This window comes from Pelodiscus sinensis, chromosome 1 (assembly GCF_052426305.1).
Source record: "Pelodiscus sinensis isolate ZL-2025 chromosome 1, ASM5242630v1, whole genome shotgun sequence".
Lineage (NCBI taxonomy): Eukaryota > Metazoa > Chordata > Testudines > Trionychidae > Pelodiscus > Pelodiscus sinensis.
In genome coordinates this window covers 349,923,070-349,947,816 of record NC_143052.1, presented here as the reverse complement: position 1 = coordinate 349,947,816, position 24,747 = coordinate 349,923,070, and the positions used below count along the sequence as shown (strand labels likewise).

Below are 24,747 nucleotides of genomic sequence, written 5' to 3'. Positions count from 1 at the left end.
ATCGTTTACAAACAGGCTCTGAACTGGATTGTACCAGGGGCTGAGTCCTCATGCTCCTCTGGCACTCAGTGGAGTTGAGAGTGCTCCTTACTTTGCTGGAGGTGCTGAGCATTTGTAAGTTCAGGCCCTTTATGACTTGTGGATATTTTAAAAATAAACAAAAGCTGATGCTGCCCATGTGCCAGGAAACTCCTGGGGGAGAATGTGCAGGCAACAGACTGAATTACATTTAAAAATTTCCCGTTTTCCACCCCTCCACCCATTCCTCCTCTTTAGTTGCTTAATTATCATCTCCTTTCACCCTCTTTCTCTGTCCTCTGGCCTTCTCCACTTCTCTCTTCCTTTGCTTTTTAGTTGATGCTCAAGTAAGGCCACGTCTACACTATGCAGAAGATCAATGCTGCTGCAGTTGATCACCAGGGTCCAAATAAGCAGGTCTAGTGAAGACCCACTATTTCGAACTGAGTGGGTGCTCCCGTTGGCACCGGTAGTCCTGCTTCTCATGAGGAATAACACTCCTGTCAACCTTCCACTGTGTGGACAGTCTGAAAACCCTATTTAAGATACGTCAACTCCAGCTACATAATTAACATAGCTGGAGTTGCGTACCTTAAGTCAACTTTCCCCTTTAGTGTAGATCAGGCCTAAGGGACTAATCCTGCACCTTTAAGATAAATGGGAATTTTGCCATCAGCTTCATAGAACATAGGATTGAGCCTTAATTTTCCTTTCAAGGGCAGTGGGTGCATCTAATTTTAGGGCAAAATGCTGTCAAATCTCAGTATAGCTAATAGGAGTTAGGGGCACTGAACATCTTTCAGACAAACTGTAACCCAATAGGAAATCATACAGTTTTAGGGCTAAATAAGCAATAACTGTAGAGGACATGAATCATTCAGAAAACAGCTGGTCAAAATATTTTGTTTTTTTCATTATATGTTTCATATTTTTTTCCAATTTGATGGAATATTAAACTGAAAAATGTCAATGACAGTTTTAATCAGGATGTGTTCATTGTTTTTGTGCAGCTAAAAAGGTGGCTGAAATTTGTTGATTTTTGAAACATGTGAATGATCTTTGTAATTTGAAATTTTGAAAAAAACAAGAGTAAACACTTTTAATTTAATTTAAACTACCTTTTCAATCAGCTCTAATTAAGAGGTAACAAGGGAGAAAAAATATGTTTTCAAATTATGGGAATTAAAAAGAGATGGAGAGAGGCAAAAGAGAAGAAAGCCTTTTGAGAAACAAGAAACGGAAAGGAGGGAAGAGAAATAATTCAAAACTGTTATTGGATTTCATCAGCTGTTCCTGAATTGGGCATGGAATTGTAATAAACTACAAGCCTGGGTGTCTTCACTGATAAAGCAACGTATCCTTATTACTATTGCATCCTTTTCATATTGCCTGTCTTTTTTCCTTCCATGCAGTTCTGGAAAAATGGTCAAGGGCAGTAAATGTATATTTTAGTAACTGGGAAAAGTGCCCATTTCCCAGAATGGGTAAATCTCAATTCTGTGATGAAATTCTTCCCCTCTATCGTCATGTGACAAGCAAATGGACCACATGTGAAGATTTGGAGGTGAGAATTGTAGGTTTTCTAAACCTTTATGAGAAATTGTATCGTTAAATTCTCTGTGTATGGCACTCTTTGTGATGATGGAGTTCAATGGCAGGTTCTTTGGGATAGAACGGAGTATGATGAAAAACATTTTAAAAAGATTATAATGTCACAATCTCATGGAAATTCTGTCTGTACATAGTGTACATAGATTCCAGTTTTGTCACCTGACATGCAGATGAATATAGGAGAATGGGCTAAATTCATTCCTGGCAGATGTCTATTCAGTTCCAGTAGAGTTACAGCAGGAATGAGTTGGTTTAGTGTGCATACTAATCTGGGGAAATATCCCACTTGGGAAAGTTGTGAGGTGCAGTAGAATATAATTCTGAAACCAACACCATAGCTGTGTCTAGACTGGAAAAACTTGCCAGCTGTCTACACTGGCTGCTTGAATTTCCGGAAAAGCACTGACAATCTCATGTAAGATCGTCAGTGCTTTTCCGGAAATACTATGCTGCTCCCGTTCAGGCAAAAGTCCTTTTCCAAAAGACTTTTGCGGAAAAGCATCCTGCCAATCTAGACGTGCTTTTCCGAAAATGCTTTTAACGGAAAACTTTTCCGTTAAAAGCATTTTCGGAAAATCATGCCAGTGTAGACGTAGCCCATGAGTCTTAATTCTTTACCAGGAAATATTGAGATAGGGCTGTTTCAAAAGTGGAAAAGGGAAATTGCACTCGTCAGAAGTAAAAAAGATGGGCCCATTGCATGATATTGAATGACTTTGTAGGAACATAAATTCTGTGTCTCTATGTAGCTCAAGCAGGCCATCATCTTAGCCCTTGGTCCCATGATGAGCCTCCTCCTGCATAAAGAAGAGTATCAAGATAAGGTGTTCGAACAGATCCCATGGCTCCTTGAGCAATATAAAGAGGACGTTAATGTTTTTCATGTCACCAAGGTGAGATACTTATTAAAATAACTATCAATGTGTGCGCATAGGTGAACTGCACTAGCTGCTACCAGTGGCGTTTCCTGGTCTACATAGTGACTTGTTAGATAATAGATAAACACACAAGTCTTGATTTTATAGACATGGTGACCCAAGTGACAAGTTTTGTAGGTAAAAGCCTCTCATGAAAAGTATCTTCTGTTTCCTGGAGATGCTAAGGAGGTAAGAAACAAAACACCTGCCCCTCCCCCCATAAGATACTCCCTCCTTGTGATTTACTGGTACATCCTATCAACTCTGTGTCTCTCTTTTAGATTATAAATAAACTCCTCAGAGCAGGGGCTGCTGTGTGTTGTCTCTGGGCAGTATTAAGTAAACTGCCAGTAGCTGATAATTAATACTAAGAAGGCCTGAAGTGCATTGCTTTAGATTATATAACTAGATAGATATAAAATCACTGTCTATTTCATCTACCGTTGTGTACAGGGCTGTTGTAGCTGTGTTGGTTCAAGGATATTAGAGAGACAAGGTGGGTGAGATAATATAATTAAAGATATTATTTCACCCACCTTGTCTCTCTTATTTCATCTACCCTCAGTATCACATGACCAAGGTAACTCCTGCCTGCTGATAGTGAGAGGATGGAGTGAGGGCAGTTGGCTTCAGTAGTATGATTGAGCATGCTCAGTCTATGTGAGCTGGCTCAGTACAAGCCAAGCAGCAAATCCAGGGCCACAACCCTGCTGCCCTTCCCCCCTCCCCACTTCCTCCATGGTTTACTCCCAATCTATGTTGGCTTTCTGGTCCAGAATATGTGGTTGCTTTTGGGATTGGAATGCCTATGACTTTGAGGGAATCAATGTCTCATGGACTTGACTAAAAGTATCAGAGGACTACACAAGAGCCTAAATGTAGTAAAATATGTAGATTTCATCAGAGATATCCTGGAAGCTTCAAGCAGCAAAAAAGAAAAGTGTGTAGGTACAGGAAGGAGTTAGACTGTCATCTCATTATCAATAGCCTGGAAGAGAACATAAAATCATCATTGATAAAATTGGCAGATGAAATAAAAATTGGGGAGTGGTAAATAATGGAAAAGACAACTCACTGATTCAGAGTGATATAGATCATTTGGTAAACTGGGTGCTAACAATAAATGTGCATTTAAATATGGCTGAATGTAAATAGATGCATCTAGGAACAAAACAATGTAGGTGATACATACATGTTGAGGGATGCTTCCTGAGAATCAGTAACTCTGAAAAATATTTTGGGAAACTTGGTGAATACTCAGCTGAACATGACCTACAAATGCGATGCTGTGGCCAAAAAAGCTGAAGTGATACTGGGATGCATACATGGGGAAATCTCAAGGAGGAATACAGTGGGAAATGCAAAGTTCATTTCCACACTAGAACTGACCAACAGATATTGGTAGATACCCCTGATACCGGCTTCCTGTGAGAAGAGTGCCTTCCACACCCTGCTTGGCTTATAGCAATTCAGCATGATGGCATTTGGGCTGCACAGAGCCTCAGCCACTTTTCAGCAGCTCATGAACCAAATATTGCAAACATATATGCAATATACAGCTGTGTGCATTAAGAATATTGTCATCCACAGCACCAGCTGGGGGGAACACCTCTGACATCTTAGCAAGGTATTGTAAGCCCCAATAGATGCAGGACTCACTGTGAATCCAGCCAAGTGCCATCTTAGTGAACACAGTAGGAAGGGGAAAACTATAGCTCCTTGATAAATAAGGTCTAAGGCTTGTGTGACTGCCCCACCTCCATGACAAAGAAACAGGTGCCACAATACTTCAGACACAGTGGCTGCTTAGTACCCAACTTCATCACACTGGCCACCCTATTATTGGACCTGATGAAGAACACCCAATCACAGAAAGTCCAGTAATCAGAAGACAGTAAGGAAGCCTTCCAGGCCCTGTGAAAGCAGCTGAACCAAGAGCTGGTCCTATCCCATCCAACTTCACAAAGCCTTTTATCCTTCAAATGGAGGTCTCGGAGGTAGGACCAGGAGTGGTACTATCTCTAAAAGTAGGTGGGAAGGAGCACCAGATCCTTTATCTCAGCTGCAAGCTGTTCTCCTGAGAGACCTGCTGCCCTACGATAGCAAGGAACGCCCTGGCCATCACGTGGGTGATCTACACCCTGGGGGTACGTCTACACTACAAAGTTAATTCGAACTAACAGACGTTAGTTCGAATTAACTTTAATAGGCGCTACACTAGCACTCCGCTAGTTCGAACTTAACTCGAACTAGCGAAGCGCTTAGTTCGAACTAGGTAAACCTCATTGTACGAGGACTAAGCCTAGTTCGAACTTACTAGTTCAAATTAAGGGGTGTGTAGCCCCTTAATTCGAACTAGTGGGAGGCTAGCCCTCCCCAGCTTTCCCTAGTGGCCACTCTGGCCAACACCAGGGAAACTCTATTGCCCTCCTCCCGGCCCCGGAACCCTTAAAGGGGCACGGGCTGGCTACGGTGCCCGTGCCAGGTGCAAGCCTGCCAGCACCCAGCTAGCAGACCCTGCACCTGGCACGGCTCGAGCCAGCCACCCGCTGCCACCCAGCCCTCCCCCTCTTCCCGGAACCAGGCTGGCGGCTCTCGGGAGCCTGCCCAGGACCGCAAGAGGCGGGCACGAGCCTGGTCTAGTGCAGACATTGTGGACCTCGTCCACGACCTCCGCACTAGGCACAGGAAAGTGGCCGTCTAGGGCAGGAGAGCTGCCAGCCTGGCCACCCAGGAGCAGGTGTGCATGAAAATCAAGGGGGTCCACTGAGACCCCCGACCCTGAGCCCTGAGCTTACTGGGTCGTACCAAAGGTCCATCTAGCCCAGTAGCCTGTCTGCCGACAGTGGCCAACCCCAGCTACCCCGGAGGGGATGGACCGAAGACAGTGACCAAGCCATTTGTCTCGTGCCATCCCTCTCCAGCCTTCCACAAACTTTGGACAGGGACACCACTCCTACCCCCTGGCTAATAGCACTCCATGGACCCAACCTCCATCACTTTATCTCACTTCTCTTTAAACTCTGTTCTAGTTCTAGCCTTCACAGCCTCCTGCAGCAAGGAGTTCCACAGGTTGACTCTTTGCTTTGTGAAGAGCAACTTTCTGTTACTAGTTTGAAGCCTGCTACCCATTCCTTTCCTTTGGTGTCCACTAGTCCTTCTATTATGGGAACTAATGGAGAACTTTTCTTGATGCACCCTCTCCACCCCACTCATGCTTTTATGGACCTCTATCCTATCGCCCCTCAGTCTCCTCTTTTCTAAGCTGAGAAGTCCCAGTCTCTTTAGCCTCTCTTCATATGGGACCTGTTCCAAACATCTGATCATTGTAGTTGCCCTCCCCTCTCCCACCCTCTCTCTTCTCCTCTCCCACCTCCTTTTCCCAGGCTCCCCCAGTTTTGTTCAATAAAGAGAGATTCTATTTTTGACCACACGTTTTCTTTATTTTGTACATCAGGAAGGGGGGTTAGGGAAGGGAAAGCGGAAGGAGGTGAGGGAGGAATGGGGTACTAACCCCCGATGGGGAGGACTGGGCTGGCTCTGCGGGCTTCTGGGGGTGGGAGCTCTCCTGCAGCCCCCCAATTGCTCCCTCTCCCCAGATGGCAGCCTGCGGCAAGTGCAGCCGGTCTGATGGCCAAGTGCTGTGATGTGCCCAGTGTGGGCACTAAGGGCACTCCAAGCCAGGACTGCTTTGCAAGCGGGGCACCCCTGAGAACTGTCTGTCCGGGGTGGGGGTCGGGTCCCTTTAAGCACAGTCCTCGGCTAGCCTGAGGCAGCATCTCCACGCTCTAAGTCCTCATCTGATGCCCTGCCGGCACTGCTTCCGGCCATCCTTAACCCCAGTTCAGGGTCCCCTTAATGTGGACATGCTAGTTCGAATTAGCAAAACGCTAATTCGAACTAGTTTTTTAGTCTGGATGCGTTAGTTCGAATTAGTTTAATTCGAATTAACTAAGTTAGTTCGAATTAGCGCTGTAGTGTAGACATACCCTGGGATATTCTGTACTGGGGAAACCCTTTCAACTGGTCACCAACCACGCACCCCTCAGATGGATTAATAACATGAAGGACACCAGTGCCTGAATCATGAGGTAGTACTTCCCGCTCCAACCCTATGACTTCTGTATGTTACACTGGGCCAGGGAAGGCTCATGCAAACACAGACTTCTCCCAAGTGGAAGGAGACGATGAAGAGGAAGGTCCACCAATGGACACCCTCTTAAGGGGGAGTGTTTGTGACAGAGGATACCCCCCATGCATGGTTCAGCGGGGGCTAATCATGATCTGTGGGCTATGCCCCTTCATACTTGCTGGGAATGCTCCAACTGGAACCAGGATATAAAAGGGAGCAGCTCAGTTCTGTCTAGGCTGACAGCTGAAGGGAGCAGAGGTGCTTTGCAGGCTTTTGTGGAGGGACTGCCAGTGCCCTAGGATGCAGAAACCAGCCAGCCTGTGGTTCCAGTTGACCCCCCCCACAACCATCCAATGCCACAGATGGAGGCGAGACCACGGAGTTACTGAGATGACCTGCTGCAGAAGAATGGTGGGAAGTAATCTATGTGAACTAAGCATTATTGAGTTGAGGTATTAGGCTTTGTTTTGGAAGAAACCCCATTGAGCTGCAAGACAAGGCCCTGGGCTGGGACCCTGTGGAGTAGGTAGAGCCTGGTGGAGAAGGGCTGGCCACTAGGCAACACTGGTTTGCCCCAAAGAGTGGTTGAGCACTAGGTTGCACGGTCGTACCTAGAAGGGCTTGGGTCATTGAGCTGAAGAGCCTCATTAAAGGGCTGCTGCACTGACCCTGACTATTAGGCAATGCTGCTCTAAGAACCAGGCCTGCTATGGTGGTTGGGGAGACTAGGCCACTTGGGCTGCCTTAGTTCTTTAACTCCTCCACAACCTGATACCATCCAAACAGGGTGGACCTACCCTGTGACAGGTGACTTACTTACAGTCTATAATATCTGCATGGGGAAATATATGTAATGACCTAGCAGAGAAAGGCATGACATGATCCAGTGGCTACAAACTGAAACAGGATACATTCAGATGGGAAATAAGGTCTACCTTTTCAGTGGTGGGATATTAGCCATTCAAACCATTTACCAAGAGTCAAGGGGATTATTTTAAAATCAAGATTGGATTTTTTTCTGAAAGTTCTGCTTTAGGAATTATTTTGGCAATTTCTAAGGCCTGTGTCATACAGAAGGCCTGACTAGTTGATGACAATCATCCCTTTTGGCCTTGGAATCTATGTATTCCATGAACCTGCTTCAGTCATTGCATATTGCTCCTTTGTATGCCCACCTTCTAACTTTCACCCTCTGTTGTAGAGTCTGAGGCAGCTCTTGGAAGTCTCCGGTGAATATAAGATCCTTCTACCTAAAGGGAAATTTCAAGCCATCTGCAGTGCTCTGCACGACCGGGTGAGGGGAACTTGTTCTTGTATCACTTGAGCTTAAGCTCAGCAGATCTGAAGCATATTAACAATAAACATCTTTTGAATGCTAGTGAAGAGCCCAGAGACCTTCTTATGCCTTATTAGTTTCTGCTGGCTTAAGAATAAGCAGATAGTGGTCTCATTTTATTAGCTAAAATCCAGCTCAGTTTGTAAAGCAATTTTAGCATAAGCCAGTTATTAGAGGGAGTTAGAGTTATATAGTAAAAACTGATCCCATCCAAATGGGGAGGACCTATCCTGTGACAGGGTGACTTAATTGCAGTCTATAATATCTATGTGGGGAAACATATGTAATAATCTAGCAGAGAAAGGCATAACGTGAGCCAATAACTAGAAAATGAAGCTGGACAAATTCAGACTGCAAATAAGGCCTACATTTTTATGGTGGAATAATTAACCATTTGAACCAGTTACCAAGGGTCAAGTCTTGATTCAATTAGCTCTGCTGCTAAAAACACTTTGAAAGCAGGAACTTCTGTTATCCAATGTATCGGTCATTGTTTCTGATTTTTGTTGTGCAGTCAGTACCATTTATTTTGGGTTCAGAGCTCTATTTGGAAAGGTAGGAAGTGAGTGCTTAGAAATTAATTGAGCATCTTCTTTTCAGTTGCTTGTTCTGATTAGTTTTCCTTTGATCACTTCTCTTCTTCCCACAGATCTGTTCTCCAACTCAGCAGCTCATCATGGAAAATCAAATGGAGCTGTGCTATTGTATCCTACTGCTAGGTAGGGGAAGAGACTCCAAATTACACAGTAGTTTCCTTGTAACTTCCTTCTTTTGTAGGTGTAGTAAGAATGAGCTTTCAGTTGTTAGTGAGGATGTGATTTCTTCCTTTGCAGCCCGTTCTTCTCCTGATGACCTCATAGCATTTCTGCACTCGCAGCTGAAGATTAAGAATGAGACTGTTCGTGTGGCATCCCTGAATCTGCTCACAGCTATTATTGGTGCTGACTGTAAGTAACACAGGAGTAACTGTGACTGCTGCGATCATCGCCATCGTGCTGGGGGTTGAGTTGGGGACATCCAGAGCTAAAAGCATGAGCTGCTATAGGTTGATCTAAAGAACCAAGGCTTTGCAGGCATGGTAGGGCTATAACATACTCATGATCTCTGCAAATGGGGCACAGAGGATCTGTAACACAGGGGCGGATATAGGGCAGGGCGAGCGGGGTGGCCGCCCCGGGTCCCGCGCTTCAAAAAGCCCCGCGCACGCGCCGTGGTGCCACCGCACATGCGCATGGCGTCACTGTGCATGCGCCGTGTCAAAGGGGGGGGGGGAACGTGGAATTATGCTGCCCGGAGCCCCGCAAAACGGTCATCTGCTCCTGCTGTAACACATGGAGTCATATAGTCATAGATTATTAGAACTGGAAGGGACCTTGAGAGGTCATCAAGTCCAGTCCCCTGCCCTCATGGCAGGACCAAGCACTGTCTAGATCATCCCTGATAGGTGTCTATCCAATCTGCTCTTAAATATCTCCAGTGGTGGAGATTCCACAACTTCCCTGGGCAATTTTTCACAGTGTTTAACCAACCTAACAGTTGGGACGTTTTTCCTAATGTCCAACCTAAACCTCCCTTGCTGCAATTTAAGCCCATTGTTTCTTGTCCTATCATCAGAGGCCAAAGAGAACAATTTTTCTCCCTTCTCCTTGCGACACCCTTTTAGATGCATGCTCACCAGAGGGTTGGAAATTCACTAAAGGGACCCAGTGCTGCTCTAAGTTACTCCCATGTGGTCACACAGAAATCAACAGGGTTAATTAAGTGCTGAATGTAGCCTAAGATATTTTCAAGGTTCAAATACAAAGGTAATCTTGTGGCGGATGCATGTTAATAATAATGAGATAAAAACAAAATAGTACTCCTGACTGAATAAGTATTAGACACTCTAGAATAGATTCCAAATTCTGCTATACTGGTGGTAAACACAGACTAACTTCACTGACCTCCATTTGTCTAACTCTCTTACAATATTTCCATCAGGATAGTATGATGGTGCTATTTACAGAAGTGGAAATACTTCAGACTTAGACTGGTGTAACTGAGATCAGAGTCTGGTCCTATATTTTCCCCGTTGATTCTGTATATGAGTGAAGCTTGGTAGTACTCTTAAATAGTGCCCAGGACACATTCTAATGTGGAGCATGAGTGTTTGGAACAAAGATATACTATACTGCACACTTCTCCTTATCTTTCAGTGCCTGAGACAAGAGTTAGAAAGTTTCTGATTGTGAAGGCAGTGCAATCTGCTCTCAGTGATCAGAGTGCTAAGGTAAGATTGTGTGTGGAATAGTGGTATTGCTGTTAATATCTGGGAAGTATTTCACTCAGTGGAGAGTCTGGCAATGAGACACATTTTTAGGCTGAGATTATTAATAGGGTTTCAATTAATCACAGTTAACTAAAAATTAATGCGATTAAAAATTGAAATGTATTAAATATTTTTGTGGTTTTTTACATTTTCAAATATATTGATTTCAATTACAACACAATGACAAGTGTGTACTATGCACTTTATATTATTTTTATAACAAACATTTGCATTGTAAAAATGACAAAAGAAATAATATTTTTCAATTCATCTCATACAAGTGATGTAGAGCAATCTCTTTAGCGTGAAAATGCAACTTACAAATGTAGATATTTTTTGTTAACTGTAACGAAACAATGTAAAACTTTAGAGTCTACAAGTCCATTCAGACCTACTTCTTGTTCAGCCAGACACTAAGACAAACAAGTTTGTTTACATTTATAGGAGAAAATGCTGCCTTTTTCCTAATTACAGTGTCACCTGAAAGTGAAAACTGGCATTTGCATGGTACTTCTGTAGCCAGTGTTGCAAGGAATTTACATAACAGATGTGTTAATCATTTGTACTTCAGCCACCATTCCAAAGAGATAAAAACAAAAGCAAAAGGACTCTCATATCCTGTCTCATATTGCATGCAGAAGGGATAATAATAACTCGTGCATAATCTCTACCCTTGCAGGTGAGGATGGCAGCTCTCCATTTTGTCCTGAAGCTGCTCAGTTCAGGAAGTGTGGAGAATTGTGCAGCAGGGGATATGGTTGCATACGTTTTCAGAGAGTTCGATGTGTCCACCAGAAATCTGGTAAGGAGAGTTCTTAACACTTAGGACTCAGTTCTGCCATTCTGGCATGCTGATTGTTCCCCTTGACTTCAGTGGGAGCTTTGGATGCTCAAGGATGCAGCTGGACTGAAGGATTAGAGCTAGAATCTGATCAGTGATATTCGTGTAAAGCCAGGGTAATGCCCCTGACTTCAGTGGCATTATTTTGGATTTACACAAGTGTAACAGAGACCCCAGAATCTGATTCTGGATATTTACATCTGACAGTGCGACCTACATTCCTTAGACCTTGGGCAAGTCAGTGAAAATTCTGACAACACAATCTTTCAGTGAAATGCTCTTGTATAAGGAAGCACATCTTTTTTATAAATAGACTCTCCAAAGAACACAGTGGTGCCCAATCCTGTGGCTGCTGAAGCATACATCAACTATTAGCAAAACACTGAAGTTATGCAGCCTACATCAAGATGTCTAGAACCTGGAAAAGTTTGCTGCACACTTCATACTCTGTTCTATGTGTACTAGTTCAAAATCTTTTCAATGGGTATTTCCAGCTATGGGCAGAGTCATGGACTCCAGACACAGAGTTCCATGATGGGATCCATGATATACATTAACTTTACAGTAAGTTATTGAGGATCTTAGCTCTGCCTGGCCCTTTAGCTACGAAGTGGGAGCTTATGGCAGTACTCACCAACTGCCTCTTTTTCATCCTACCCATCTCAAAGAAAGTAGGAGGCAACTCTTTCTCATCAGGCCACATTTTCTCTTATTTAAACTGAAATCAGTAGAGCTGATCAATATTTAGTTTGGTGTAAGGAAGAACAGAATTTAGCCTATAGATAGACTCACATTCACTATGCACAGAATGATCAAGCTGCTTGGGGCATCAGAACAAACAGAATGGCTCCCTCTAGGTTCTGCATATTTATTTCCACTGGGCAGAGTCTGAGTGGCTCTCCTCAGAGATAAAAAGAAGAAATGTTCTTTTTTGAAAATTTTTCAAAAAATGAATACTGTTCAGGGAACTCTTTTATAGAATCATAGAACGATAGGGCTTGAAGAGAATTCAGGAAGTCATCGAGTCCAACCCCCTGCTAAAAGCAGAACCAATTCCAACTAAATCATCTCAGCCAGGGCTTTGTCAAGCTGGGACTGAAAAACCTCTAGGGATGGAGATCTCACCACCTCCCTCAGTAACCCATTCCAGTGCTTTACCACCCTCCTCGTGAAATCGTTTTTCCTAAGATCCACCCCCACACACACAACTTGAGACCATTGCTTCTTGTTCTGTCATCTGTCACTACTGAGAACAGCCTCTCTCCACCTTCTTTGTGTCCCCTTGTGCTGGGGTTTTCCTAAGCCTGGGTTCTGACCCACCAGTTAGGTGTTTCTGTTATTCTCTTCCCTTAAGAATCTCCATCATTCGAGGTTTTTAATGCCAGGCTTGGCAAAGCCATGGCTGGAATAATTTAGTTGGGGCTGGCCCTGCTTTGAGCAGGGGGTTGGACTATATGACCTCCTGAGGTCCCTTCCATCCTTAATCCATGATTTTATGATTTGTGCACTCCTAATGCAATGGAAAAGCTCTCATAGGTCAATATTCAGAAAGGCTTTGTAAGAAATAGACACCGATTCTACAGCCAGTGTTTTCCCACTAGCTAGTAAATTCTATGTATCTATCTCATAGCAGGGGACAAAACTTCCCTCCCAGGATGTTCAGGAAGAAAGCACTATCCAAACTATGTGCATTCACATCCTGCAAGGCCTGGACGTATCAATCACTGGAATGACCCAAGTAAGTGACATGTTGCTACTGCTTCGTGAAATAAAGACATTCTTCCGTATATCTACTGTACCTCTCCATAAGGAAGCTTCTTGCCAGTCAGGATAATGGAGGTACAGCATGTCAAGTTCATGTCAGAGATGATGGGACCTCTGTATCATGGAGGAAGCGATTCACAGTACAGACAAGATAAAAAGGAACTTCACTGGAAGGAACCATAATGCAGTGTTCTTCTGTTAATTACCACCATTGCCTGAGTGCAACGTCTCCTTAGATTCCCCATGAATACCTTGGAAATGTAGACTTGGTGATCCTGTATTTAAACAGTTATTGGGGCCGTGATTGTGCCTTCTGTATGTCTGAAAAGTGCAGGATGAATTTATGGTGCTGTCTAAGTAGCTTTATAATGCAGGAAAAGATGATTCATCTCCAGATGAAAACCAGATTGCTAATGCTCACCAAACAAGGCAGCGTACTTAAAATGTAGAGAGAGGGATCACTGGGACAGGTAGAGTGAGATGATGGCGGAGGGGAGGAGAAAGTGAGATCGAGATAAGGTAATGAGATAGGGAAGGGTCAGTGATGACTAAAAGGAGAAGGTGCATGACAGAAGGATTCAGCCAGTAGGAGGTGGGGGAATGAAAATAGCCAAGTGTTGAACTGTCTTGCTCTTCTGTGCAGGTGTTATGGCCAAGGCTTCTAATGTATGTGGTGCCAACTCAGTACACTGGCACTTTGAAGCCTCTCTGCAGATGCCTCCAGGAAATGGCTGAGAAAAAGATGCAAGAAGGAGGAGAAGCTGCTTGCCTGGACTACAGTGGACAAGGTTTATAACAGAAACTCTTTCATTTATTCTCACCAGCCACTATGAAATGACCAGATTCAGCCTGTTCCAATTCTCTCATCTTCAGTCAAGAGACTAAAAGGAATGCAGGATGGTCTTGGGATTAAAACATGGCAATGGGAGGGAGCTAGAAATTGGGGGTTCTGGTTCCAGATCACCACCAAAATTCTGATCTAACATTGGGGAAATCACTTGCTCTCTCTCAGCTTTCCCACTTGTGAAATTGAGGACTAATTAATGCCAGTTTCTTAGAGGTGCTATGAGGAGGAATTAACTCATGTTTGTAAAACACTTTTGAGATGCTCTGCCTGAAAACTCTATGGAAATGCAAATATTATCAGCTGCATGCAACATTGGTGGGCATATTGGAAATGGCTAGGTGAACAACATCAGCGGGATTCTCCAAAGTCTGGCATAATTAAGGATCTTCTGTTTCTTTTCCCAGGGAAACTCCCTACACCTCAGGGATTGCTGGCACGACTCCTGGTAAGTAGACCATGGAGAACAGGTTTTCTGAGAAATGTGAAGTGGAACAGTTAAGTATAAAAATCAGTTTTCCAGCTAAATGCTTTAGGCTGAAGAATGTGTATGATTGGGTCTCTCTCCACCCTCCCCGATCAGACAGAGACACACTGTTCTACACCCTCATGCTAGTTAGAATACTTTCTTCTTTAGGAAGTCACTGCAGTAGAAGCAGCAGCTCTACAGTGTGTAGTCTCCACAGTGAGAGAATCTGAAATATTTCCTCCTTCAGGAACAAGCTGGTATCTTGCTGCAGAACTTAGCCTGTGCTTTCTCCCTCATTGACAGGTTGTAGCCTCATCTCCTTATGAGAGAGAAGGACAAGGATATTCTGTCTTGCAGCTGCTAAAAGCCTTGCACCAAAATATCCATGCAGCAGTGGGTGAGATGTGGGGAGTAAAGATTCCAGCTCTGCTGCAGCACCTTGAAGGTAAAGTGCTAGTTGGGAGTGACGTGGTCCATGGAGGATAGAAGAGAAAGCAGAAAATGCAGATTCCTATTGACATGTGTGGTGCCATCCATGTTGCAGTCCGTGGGAATAGTGTGGAATTGAAACTGGGGTTCTAGACACCTCACTTTTTCTACAATTGTGAACCAGTGAGCTAACTCCAGTGTCAAACCGGGGGCCAACCACTTAGGATGGAATCAGGCCAGTAAGGTTTCAGTTGAATGACCATTTTACAGCAGAATCTTCCTGATCTTAGCTAGGTGGTTATTTAGGAAGGTCAATACACATGAAACTGGAGGTTTGCGAAACTCTTATGCACTGTTTTTGTGGTCACAAGTACAGTCTGATTTTTGCAAACTGAATTTTTCTGAAAAATTAAACCGTAGGGCTACGTCTAGACTGGCATGATTTTCCGCAAATGCTTTTAATGGAAACGTTTTTCCATTAAAAGCATTTGCGGAAAAGAGCGTCTAGATTGGCACAGATGCTTTCCCGCAAAAGCACTTTTTGCAGAAAAGCGTCCGTGCCAATCCAGACGCGGTTTTGCGCATGAAAGCCCCGATCGCCATTTTTGTGATCGGGGCTTCTTTGCGCAAAACAATACCGCATTGTCTACATTGGCCCTCTTGCGCAAAAGCATTTGCGCAAGAGGGCTTTTGCCTGAATGGGAGCAGCATAGCATTTCCACAAGAACACTGACAATCTTACATAAGATCATCAGTGTTCTTGCGGAAATTCAAGCGGCCAGTGTAGACAGCTGGCAAGTTTTTCCGCAAGAGCAGATGATTTTGCAGAAAAACTTGCCAGTCTAGACGCAGCCTATGTTTCTTGTCAAGATTAGTTCAATTTAAAAACCCACCATTTTTCTTTCTGTAAGGAAACTTAATCCATATATTAGCGATAGAATCCATGCCTGTCACAACAAAGCTATGTTGACCAAGTGGGTGCCCTACGTATAATGTGTAATCTACGTATTGTAGGCCTGATGTCTTTCACCAATTTTACAGTCGTATGAAACTATTGACATCAGTGGGAAAAAACTTAGCGTTGGTTGTGTCTGTACTACAGGGTTATGTCAATATACAAAGCTAGGACTATATAGTCTCTGTACTATGTAACTATGAGCCAGCAAGCTAAGTTGCACAACTTCAGTTATGTGAATAATGTATCTGAAATTGATACACTTAGATCTACTTACCAGATGCTTTCCTGTCAACTCTACCTACTGTCCTCATTCTGGTGGAATTCTGGAATTGACAGGAGAGTACTTGGTGGTCAATTTATCGTATATATATTAGAGGCAATAAATTGACCCTTTCTGGATCAATCGCTGCCTGTTGATCCAGTGGTTAGTGTAGGTATACCCTAAGTGACGCACAATCCCAATGTGTTTCTGATATATATTGGACCCTACAATTTTCAAGTGGGCTTGCTATTAAAAAAAAAAGAGCTGTATCTTCCCTGGCTGCTGTTTCTGTACATAGTCCACAGCACTATGTTCTGCAGACATTAAAGAAGGGTAAGTTAGAGCTGGCTGTTCAGAAACAGCGCCAGATTCTTAGTCAATGTAAATCAGTATAATTCCACTGACTTCAGTAAAGCTAAACCAGTTTAGGATCAAGTCAGAATCTTGTATTATGCAGGAAAAATGTGCATGCATAGTTAAGTCCAGTTTTCTGATGTTCTAAATAGGAATGTAAGTAACTAGTTGACTATCTGATAAGCAAAAGCTTATCGGATAGATGACTAGTTCCTTGACCAGTTGCTTCCCCCCCTCTTGCTGCCTCTAGCAGCGACAGCAAGTGGGGGGAGCAGGAGCCAGTGCTGGGGAGAGCCGGCTTAAAAGCTGGTTTCCCCCAAGCACCATCTCCGCAGGAGACAGGGTAGTAGCGGGTACTGGATGCGAGCCGGAAATCAGCTTATTCCTGACTTGTGCTCCATCCCAGATGCTGCGACTCTGCTTTTTAAATGTATTAAGAGCCTGCCATCTCTTAATACATTAAAAAATCAGAAGCTCAGCAGGGGAGAGCTAGCGTGAGCCAGCAGTCAGGTATCCCGGCTCGCGCTTCAGCCTTTTATATGTATTAAGAGCCTGTCAGCTCTTAATACACTTTAAAGGTAGAGCCGCAGCAGGGTTAGCTGCCGGGACTGAGAGCTAACCCTGCTGCGGCTCCCCCGCTTATTGACTAATCAACTAGTCGATGGAAAATTCATCAACTAGTCGATTAGTCAATTAAACTATATTTAATGTCCCTAGTGCTAAATAGTTTGATGAGACGCCAAGTGCCCTCAGCTCCCATTAAAGTCAAAGGCAATTAGGAGCAGGGCTGTCAGGGGTTGTGGGGCTTGGGGCACTCCCCAGGGGCGAGGCTTAGGGCAGCCCACCAGCCCCAGGCTCCACCTTGCCTCTGCTTCACCTTTTCTCCAAACTCTGCCCCTGTTTTGCCCTACCCTATCCCTTCCTGCCCCTGCTCTGCCCTGCTGCTGAAGCCCCCTCTTCTGAGCTGAGGGATTACTGGGGGGGTCCTGGTGCAGGATGGCAGTAGGATGGGCTCCTGCCTTCGCAATCACCAAAGCAACAGGAGTGACAATGGCTCGGCAGCCCGCTTTGCTGCGCCTTGCCCCACAGCCCTCTCCCAGCATCACCGTGGCCATGGGAAGCGCATTGCCTTGGAACCAGGGCACTTTGCTTCCTACTGCCACAGATACAATGCACACAGCAGGCTGGGAGAGGGCAGTGTGGCAGGGTGGGGCAGGGCAGTGCAGGCTGCTGGGTCTCTCTTGGACCCATCCATAGGACAACTGAGGTGGCCACCATGGGCTCTCCCAAAGTAGGAGCTGGGGTGGCAACCCCAAAGTATCCTATGGAGTGTCCAGCATCTCGCTCCTCGTGGGTTGACTGACTCTGAATAAAAATGTATAACGTGATACTTTTTCTTAGCCCAGTAGAGAACTTTGGCATCAGTCCCTTTTATCATTGAAATCCCAGGTATGTTACATTGGCATCGGTCCCTTTTATCATTGAAAGCTCAGGTAGTTTTAAGAAGATTGACTGCAGAGGGTATATTGGGGACAGCTATTCTTGCTGTTGTAAATTACACTGTTGTTTTGCCTCCTGCTTTATAGGAAACACAGAGAATTCTCTGAACCACGAACAGTGGGAGCACATGCTGCTTCAGGTACAGGATGACTTTCAGGTGTATTAGTATACATCCCTGCGCCCAAATGTATCAGCTGGGAAAGAATTAATTATAAATTATTCATTATTAGCAGAGTGGGACAAATCATTTTATTTGCAATGTTTGTTTAATGAAATATGGGTTTTTTTTTTCAAAAACATTTTCACGGAAACTTTTTATTTTGTGTTATCTTTCGACCAAAAACAAAACAACCCCAACCCAAACAGAAAATATTTAGTTTTTTTTAAACAGATGGGTTTTTTTCCCAGTTGTTTTCCTGTTTATTTCTTTTTTTAATCCTCTTTTCAATCAGAAAATGGAAGAGGGAAAAAAGGGATGGTGATGAGGGGTAAGAAAAGGAGAAAACAAAGAACTGAAAAATGGTTTTAGTTTTTCACTTTTTGTTTGTGGCATTGAAAATCAAGAAAACAAACAAACAAAAAATTCCTCCTGTTTTGCGAAACAGACTTACCATTTTTCAGACTGCTATAATTATAAATAGCTTCATAGTACCACTGGGAATGACACAGAACTTACCCTGAAAACCAGCATGCTAATGATGGTAGTGCATCACTGGGGTACTCGTAAAGGAGTCTTTCTTACTTTTTTACATTCAAAGGAAAATCTATTATGTGTAAACCTAAAAAGCAGCAAAGACAAGACAAGGTTTGGTGACTTTCTCATGTATCTTTTTCTAGTTAGAGCTCTTTACAGTCTTGTGTAAATCGAGACAAGGAACATTTTTGTGGCAAGTGCTGAAAATGAAATGAAAGAACTTAGTGACAGATAAGCCTGAGAAGATCTGGGGAAATTCTGGATTACTCACCAGAATTTTCCATTCTTCTTCAAGTGCTTGCTCCTGTCCATTCCAATACGTGTGTGCATGTTCCATGCACACAATCACTAGGGCTGTGTCTAGACTGGCAAGTTTTTCCGCAAAATCATCTGCTTTTGCGGAAAAATTTGCCAGCTGTTTACACTGGCTGCTTGAATTTCCGCAAAAGCATTTAAGATCTCATGTAAGATTGTCAGGTCTTTTGCGGAAATACTGTGCTGCTCCCGTTTGGACAAAAGTCTTTTACCGAAAAACTTTTGCACAAAAGGGCCAGTGTAGACAGCAGAGATTTGTTTTCCGCAAAAAAGCCCCGATCGCGAAAATGGTGATTGGGGCTTTTTTGCGGAAAAGCGCGTCTAGATTGGCCACAGACACTTTTCCACAAAAAGTGCTTTTGCGGAAAAGCGTCCGTGCCAATCTAGACGCTCTTTTCCGAAAATGCTTTTAACGGAAAACTTTTCTGTTAAAAGCATTTCCGGAAAATCATGCCAATATAGACGTAGCTTTTTTTTTTTTTTTTACTAGCAGTACTGTTGGATCAGATTTGGAAACTTCTGGAGTGGCGCTTTCAGGGTGAGCAATGTATGTTGATCCCTCCTGAGCTGATCAGCCGTCCAGGTCCTTCCTACCGCCAGTGATGGTCTTTGGAGAATTTGATTTCATGTTTTGCAAGGCATCTCTTGCTGTAATTGTTGTACGTTGTTCTGACTTAATTGTCATTTCAGTGTAATAATTAGCATTTTTAGTAGTCAATAGTAAATTTCCTTGGGGGGGTTCCCCCTTTTTGTTTTCCATTCTCCCCATTCATGGGGCATGTAGCAACCCTAGGGATTTAAGCACTGTGACTCCTGAGGCTAGACTAGGTCCAGAGAGGACTTGCATGCTGCTTGCTTCACGTGCTTAGGTGGAGGCCATCTGCTAAATAAGTGCATCATTTGCAAAGGCTTTAAGCCCAGAACAAAGGAAGAAAGAGACTGGCACTTGAAACTCCTGCTTATAGAGTCTCACTTCTACCTCCAGTTCTGGAGCTGGCATCGGATCAGATCACCACAGATTTCTGGAGGCTGAGCACAGTAGAAGTGGGATATTCTGTCTAGTTCTTTACCCGCCTACCCTCCCACCCACCTGTCACATCCCTCTTCAGGGACTCTTTAACAATTAACTCTTTGTAGAGGAGGTGCAATCGCTCCTTACACTGGCGGCGATAGAGGGGGTTCCTCAGGAGTTCAGGGGCAGGAGTTTCTACTCCTGATATATCCTTATCCCCAAGGGCAACAGTGGGCTCAGGTCCATTCTGGACCTTCAAAACATCAACACATTCGTAAGAAGGTTCAAGTTTCATATGGCCTCTCTGGCCACCATTATCCCCTACCTAGACCCGGGGGACTGGAATGCCACCCTCGATTTGAAGGATACGTACTTCCATATTTCAATCATCTCCGCACACAGCAAATTCCTGAGATTTGTACTCAACAGCCCTGCATTACCAATTCATTCTGCTCCCATTCAGTCTCTCCATGACCCCACCTCTATTCACAAAGTGCATAGGAGTGCAGTGGCAGCCTTCCTGAACAAAAATTGGGTACAGATCTTCCCGTACTTGGATGACTGACTCATCAATGGCCAAGTTTAGAAACAGGCTCTCGATCCTGGGGTGTTGATGTAAGCCACTTCCAGTGACCTAGGTCTCATTCTGAATGTACCTAAGTCCACACTGGTCCCTCCCGACACAAGAGACAGAGTTCTAGACTCCACGTGGGCAAGAGTCTTCCTGCCCAAATCCTAGTTTCACACCATCATAGACCTCATTGGCAGCCTCCAGTGGTTCACCACCACTGCAGAAAGGAGCTACATGAGGCTTCTTGGGCACATGGAGGCCTGCAAATTTGTCCTATAGCATGCCACGCTGTGGCTTTGCCTTTTAAAGGCCTGGTTAGTGTACGAGCCCAACAAGGATTTGTTGCATAATTTGGCCACCCTTCTCACCTTAGTTCTAATCTAGAATGTCTCAACTGGTGGCTTCAACCTCAGGGGTCTGTGAGGGAGTGCCCTTTGCCAAACCCAACTCTCTTTCTCTGGTCCTGGATGCATTGGATACAGGCTGCGGGGACATACCTGAGCAGCTCAGAACTAAGGGCCTGTGGTCACAGTCAGAACTACTGCTGCACATTGGTGTCAGAGGGCTCAGGGCAGTTCACCTCGCCTTCCTTCCCCAACTGCAGGGCAGGTGCGTCTCATTACTGACAGACAACACCACAGTGATGCCCTGCATAAACCAACAAGGCGGTGCTTGCTTCTCTCGTCTATGCCTGGAACCCTTTCACCTGTGGGACTTCGGTGTAGATCACCACATCTACCTGTTCACCTCTTACCGTCAGGGATGCAAAACAACCTAGAAGACCATTTCAGCTGCTCAGTCAACACCCGTGAATGGTTCCTCAGGACAGATATTGTCCTTTCTGTCTTCCAAAGTTGGTGTTATCCCTAAATGGGCCTGGTTGCCACAAGGAGCAACAATAAGTGCATCCAGTTCTGTTCCTTCCAGACCCACAGTTGTGGATCGGTAGCAGATGCAATCAAGATATCGTGGTCCAGTCACCTGGTGTACATGTCTCTGCTCTTTCCTCTAGTACACAAGGTTCTCCTCAAGATCTGGCAGGACAAGGCGGAACTCATCCTCATAGCAGCAGTGTAGCTGCAGCAGCATAGGCTCAGTTTGTAGACAGACCGATAATCCTTCTGCTCCATATCCTGATTTCATCACCGAGGACCATCACTAGTTACAGCACCCTCACCTGGGGCACCTCCATTTCATGGTGCAGAAACTCCATGGTTAAACCAGCTCGAGCTACAGTGCTCAGACTCCACTAGAAAGGTTCTGTTGGGCAGGAGGCAACCCTCCCCTTGGCAACATACCTAACAATCTGGAAGTGATTTTCAGTTTGGTCCCTCCAAAAGTACATCCCCCTACAAGAAACCTCCATCTCCCTTGTGCTTGACTACTTTTTATACCTAAAGTGCCAGGGACTGACACTGTCATCCATTAACGTCCACGTAGTGGTTATTTGCCTTCCATCCTGGGGCTGGGGAAAGATCTCTGTTCAGCAATGCTATGCTGGGATGTTTCCTTAAGGGTTTGGAGAGGCTGTATCCCCAGGTCAGACATCCCCATTTCACAGTGGGACCTTAACCTGGTCCTCTCTAGACTTATGGGACTGCTGTCTGAGCTCCTAGCAATCTGCCCTCTAGCTTGCCTCTCTTGGAAGGTGGTCTTTGTGGTGGCTATAACCTTGGCTAGTTAGGTCTCACAGCTCCAGGCCTTTACCTATGAGTTTCCATACACTGTCATTTGTAAGGACAAAGTGCAGCTCTGTCCGCTTCTGGTGTTCCTACCCAAGGTTGTCTCCCTCTTCCATCTAAACCAGGACATTTTCCTCTTGGTTTTCTTCCCAAAACGTCATGCCAACCATGTGCCAGACAGACCCTACCCTAGCCTTCTACACTGAATGCACAAAGCCATTTTGTAAATCACCACAGCTCTTTATTGTCATGGCTGAAGGAATGAAGGGACTTCTCATCTCATCCCAGTGTATTTCATTGTGGATATTTCCTGTTATTACTTTGCCAAAATTCCAGCGCCGTCAGCTCACTCCACCAGAGCACAGGCATCTTTGGCAGCATTCCTCCTACAGATTCCCATTGAGGATATTTGCAGGGCAGCAACGTGTTCCTCTATTTGCACCGTCATGTCACACCACACCATCACCCAACAGGTAAGGGGTGATGTGATGTTTCAATTAATTCTGGCCTCCTCCTCCATGGGAGCTGCTTGGGTGTCATCTATCGGAATAGACATGAGCAAGCCCTCGAAAAAGAAACAAACCAGTTACCTACCTTTTTGTAACTGCTGTTCGAGATGTGTGGTCATGTCCTTTCCAAATCCCACTCCTCCCCACTGTCAGAGTAGGCTGGCATGAAGGAACTGGATGGACGGTAGATCAGCACGGACCTATATATGTCTCCATGAAGGCTCTCTTGTGAGGTTTCCAGTATAACCTGGCTGCTGTTCAAAATTTGGATCTCCTGCTGACTTCAATGGGAGTTGAGGATATGACTTTGGAAACTGACAGAGGTTGCGGGGCGCATAGAATTACCAGGATCCTCTAGAGCTGATCTCTACATTTCAGTTCATCAAAGAGTATCATGTAAAGCCTCTGCTGGCCACACTGATCATCATAATCATTGCAAAATGTCTGGATGGATAATATATAAGGCCTTCTGGACAGGCCTTACAAGCTGCGTGTCTGCATGGCCACGCACAACAAATTTTAAGCCCACACACCTCGCCTGCAGAGCCACGCAGCAGCACTCACCTCTCACTGTCCTGCTGGATCGGAAGGTGAGCGGTGACAGAGGCAGTTTAGCAGGGCCGCATGATGGCAAGCAGGCTGCCCTGCCCCTGTTTGCTCCGGCTGGAGCCAGGGCATGGTGAGGCTTTCGCTGCTCCAGTTCCAGCTGGAGTGGACAGGCCACCATGGCCCCGTTGGTGGGGCCAGGTGGCCAGGGGTAGCTGCTTGGACGGCCGGGGCTCGAGCCGTGTGGCCAGTGGTGGCTGCCAGCAGCAGCTGTTTGGGTGGCTTTGGCCGCCCTCCTAACTTTCCAGTAATAAGCTGAGGCAGGACCGATCACCTTCATCACAAACAAGTAACATCACAAATACCTCAGTCCTCTGCTATCCCTTCAGCGGAGTTTGGATACTGCAGTGGGATCTGGCAAGCATCTTGGGTTTAATTTCCTCATGTTGCGACGTATGGGCTCTGCTGAGCTACTCAAGCTTGGCTCCTGAATTGGCTTGTACTAGATACTTTGGGCACAGAAACCCAGTTTAGTCAGTTCTGTTGGGCCCTGAGGGATTGGCTTCTCTTGGTAGGGATCAAGAGTCCCTCAGGCTCTGTTCCTTCTTTCTGGTTTGATGGCTTTACAGGTCAAATTGAAGACATAAATTATGGTAACCAGCTGCCACTCACTCCTAAGACCAAAGTGAAGTGCCTTTCAGAATAGACTATGAATGATGTCCTCACTATATTACATGCTTTGTATGAGCAACACAATAACCAATGAATACATTTAAATATCATCACTGGGCATCCAACTTAATTCATGATTGACCCAAATAAGGCAATTCACGTGTAGCAGAGCTATTTTTTATGATTTTCTGAAAATACGTGCAGCTATCACCATGTCTCTTAGTTGCACTTGCTTCACATTTTAAAGAGTCTTCACAACTACAGCTCTCTGAAAAAACCTGAATTTTTAAAATTTCAACTGCTTTGGGGGTTTTAAGAGGTTTTTTTTTTAATTGTACAAATGTGCTTTTTCAAGTAGGTTAGAATGCACACTATTTTAAGTATCACCATAATGTTTTGCAAACTTTAAAAAGAACAGACATTTCTTTTCTGCACACTTTTTAAAAAGTTATGATTTGAGAGAATATGATGGCAGTCTCAACAAAGAAAAAGACTGCATATATATACAGTATCTATATGTATGTTAATAACTGGTAGATGCCACAGCAGCGCACAAGACAAAACTCATTCCGTTTATGGATCGGAAATCTCAGGGTGTGTCTAGACTACAGGGTTTTTTCGAAAAAAGTGGCCTTTTTTTTTGAAAAACTTCCTCTGCATATAGACTGCCACTGCATTCTTTTGAAATTAAATTGAAAGAATGCAGCAGTTTTTTTGACTGCGGTAAACCTCATTTTACAAGGAATAATGCCTTTTTTTGAAAAGAGGTGTTATTGAATGCAAATGGGGCTTTTTCGAAAAAAGGCTTTATTGAATGCAAATGGAGCTTTTTCGAAAGAGAGCATCCAGATTGCCTGGGTGCTCTCTCTCAAAAAAACGGCTCGCTTTTTTGAAATAAGTGGTTGCAGTCTAGATGTTCTCTTTCGAAAGAGGCTTGCAGTCTAGACGTAGCCTTAGAGGGAATACTACTTCTGGATGTATACTGAAAATTTATGTTTTTGAG

At 44.5% G+C, this 24,747-nt stretch overlaps 1 protein-coding gene and 1 long non-coding RNA gene across 2 annotated transcripts; both read left to right on the top strand.

The window, feature by feature from the left end:
• The first annotated feature begins 1,435 nt into the window (after nucleotides 1–1,435).
• Nucleotides 1,436–9,125, top strand: LOC142827172 (maestro heat-like repeat-containing protein family member 2B). Its single transcript, XM_089776684.1, has 5 exons — nucleotides 1,436–1,582; nucleotides 2,379–2,522; nucleotides 7,880–7,972; nucleotides 8,664–8,733; nucleotides 8,848–9,125. The coding sequence occupies exons 1-5, from the start codon at nucleotides 1,499–1,501 to the stop codon at nucleotides 8,967–8,969; spliced, it is 513 nt and encodes a 170-aa protein (XP_089632810.1). The 5' UTR covers nucleotides 1,436–1,498; the 3' UTR covers nucleotides 8,970–9,125.
• A 1,084-nt stretch (nucleotides 9,126–10,209) lies between these two features.
• On the top strand, nucleotides 10,210–13,520 carry LOC142826584 (uncharacterized). The gene is made up of 3 exons (XR_012900801.2): nucleotides 10,210–10,283; nucleotides 11,002–11,124; nucleotides 12,794–13,520. It is a non-coding gene; the product is annotated as an uncharacterized LOC142826584 (long non-coding RNA).
• Nucleotides 13,521–24,747: the final 11,227 nt, after the last annotated feature.

Coding starts and splice junctions, on each gene's coding strand:
- LOC142827172 (XM_089776684.1), top strand. CDS start 1,499: ATGGGTAAATCTCAATTCTGTGATGAAATTCTTCCCCTCTATCGTCAT. Junction 1,583..2,378: donor CCACATGTGAAGATTTGGAG/GTGAGAATTGTA, acceptor GTCTCTATGTAG/CTCAAGCAGGCCATCATCTT. Junction 8,734..8,847: donor CTATTGTATCCTACTGCTAG/GTAGGGGAAGAG, acceptor CTTCCTTTGCAG/CCCGTTCTTCTCCTGATGAC.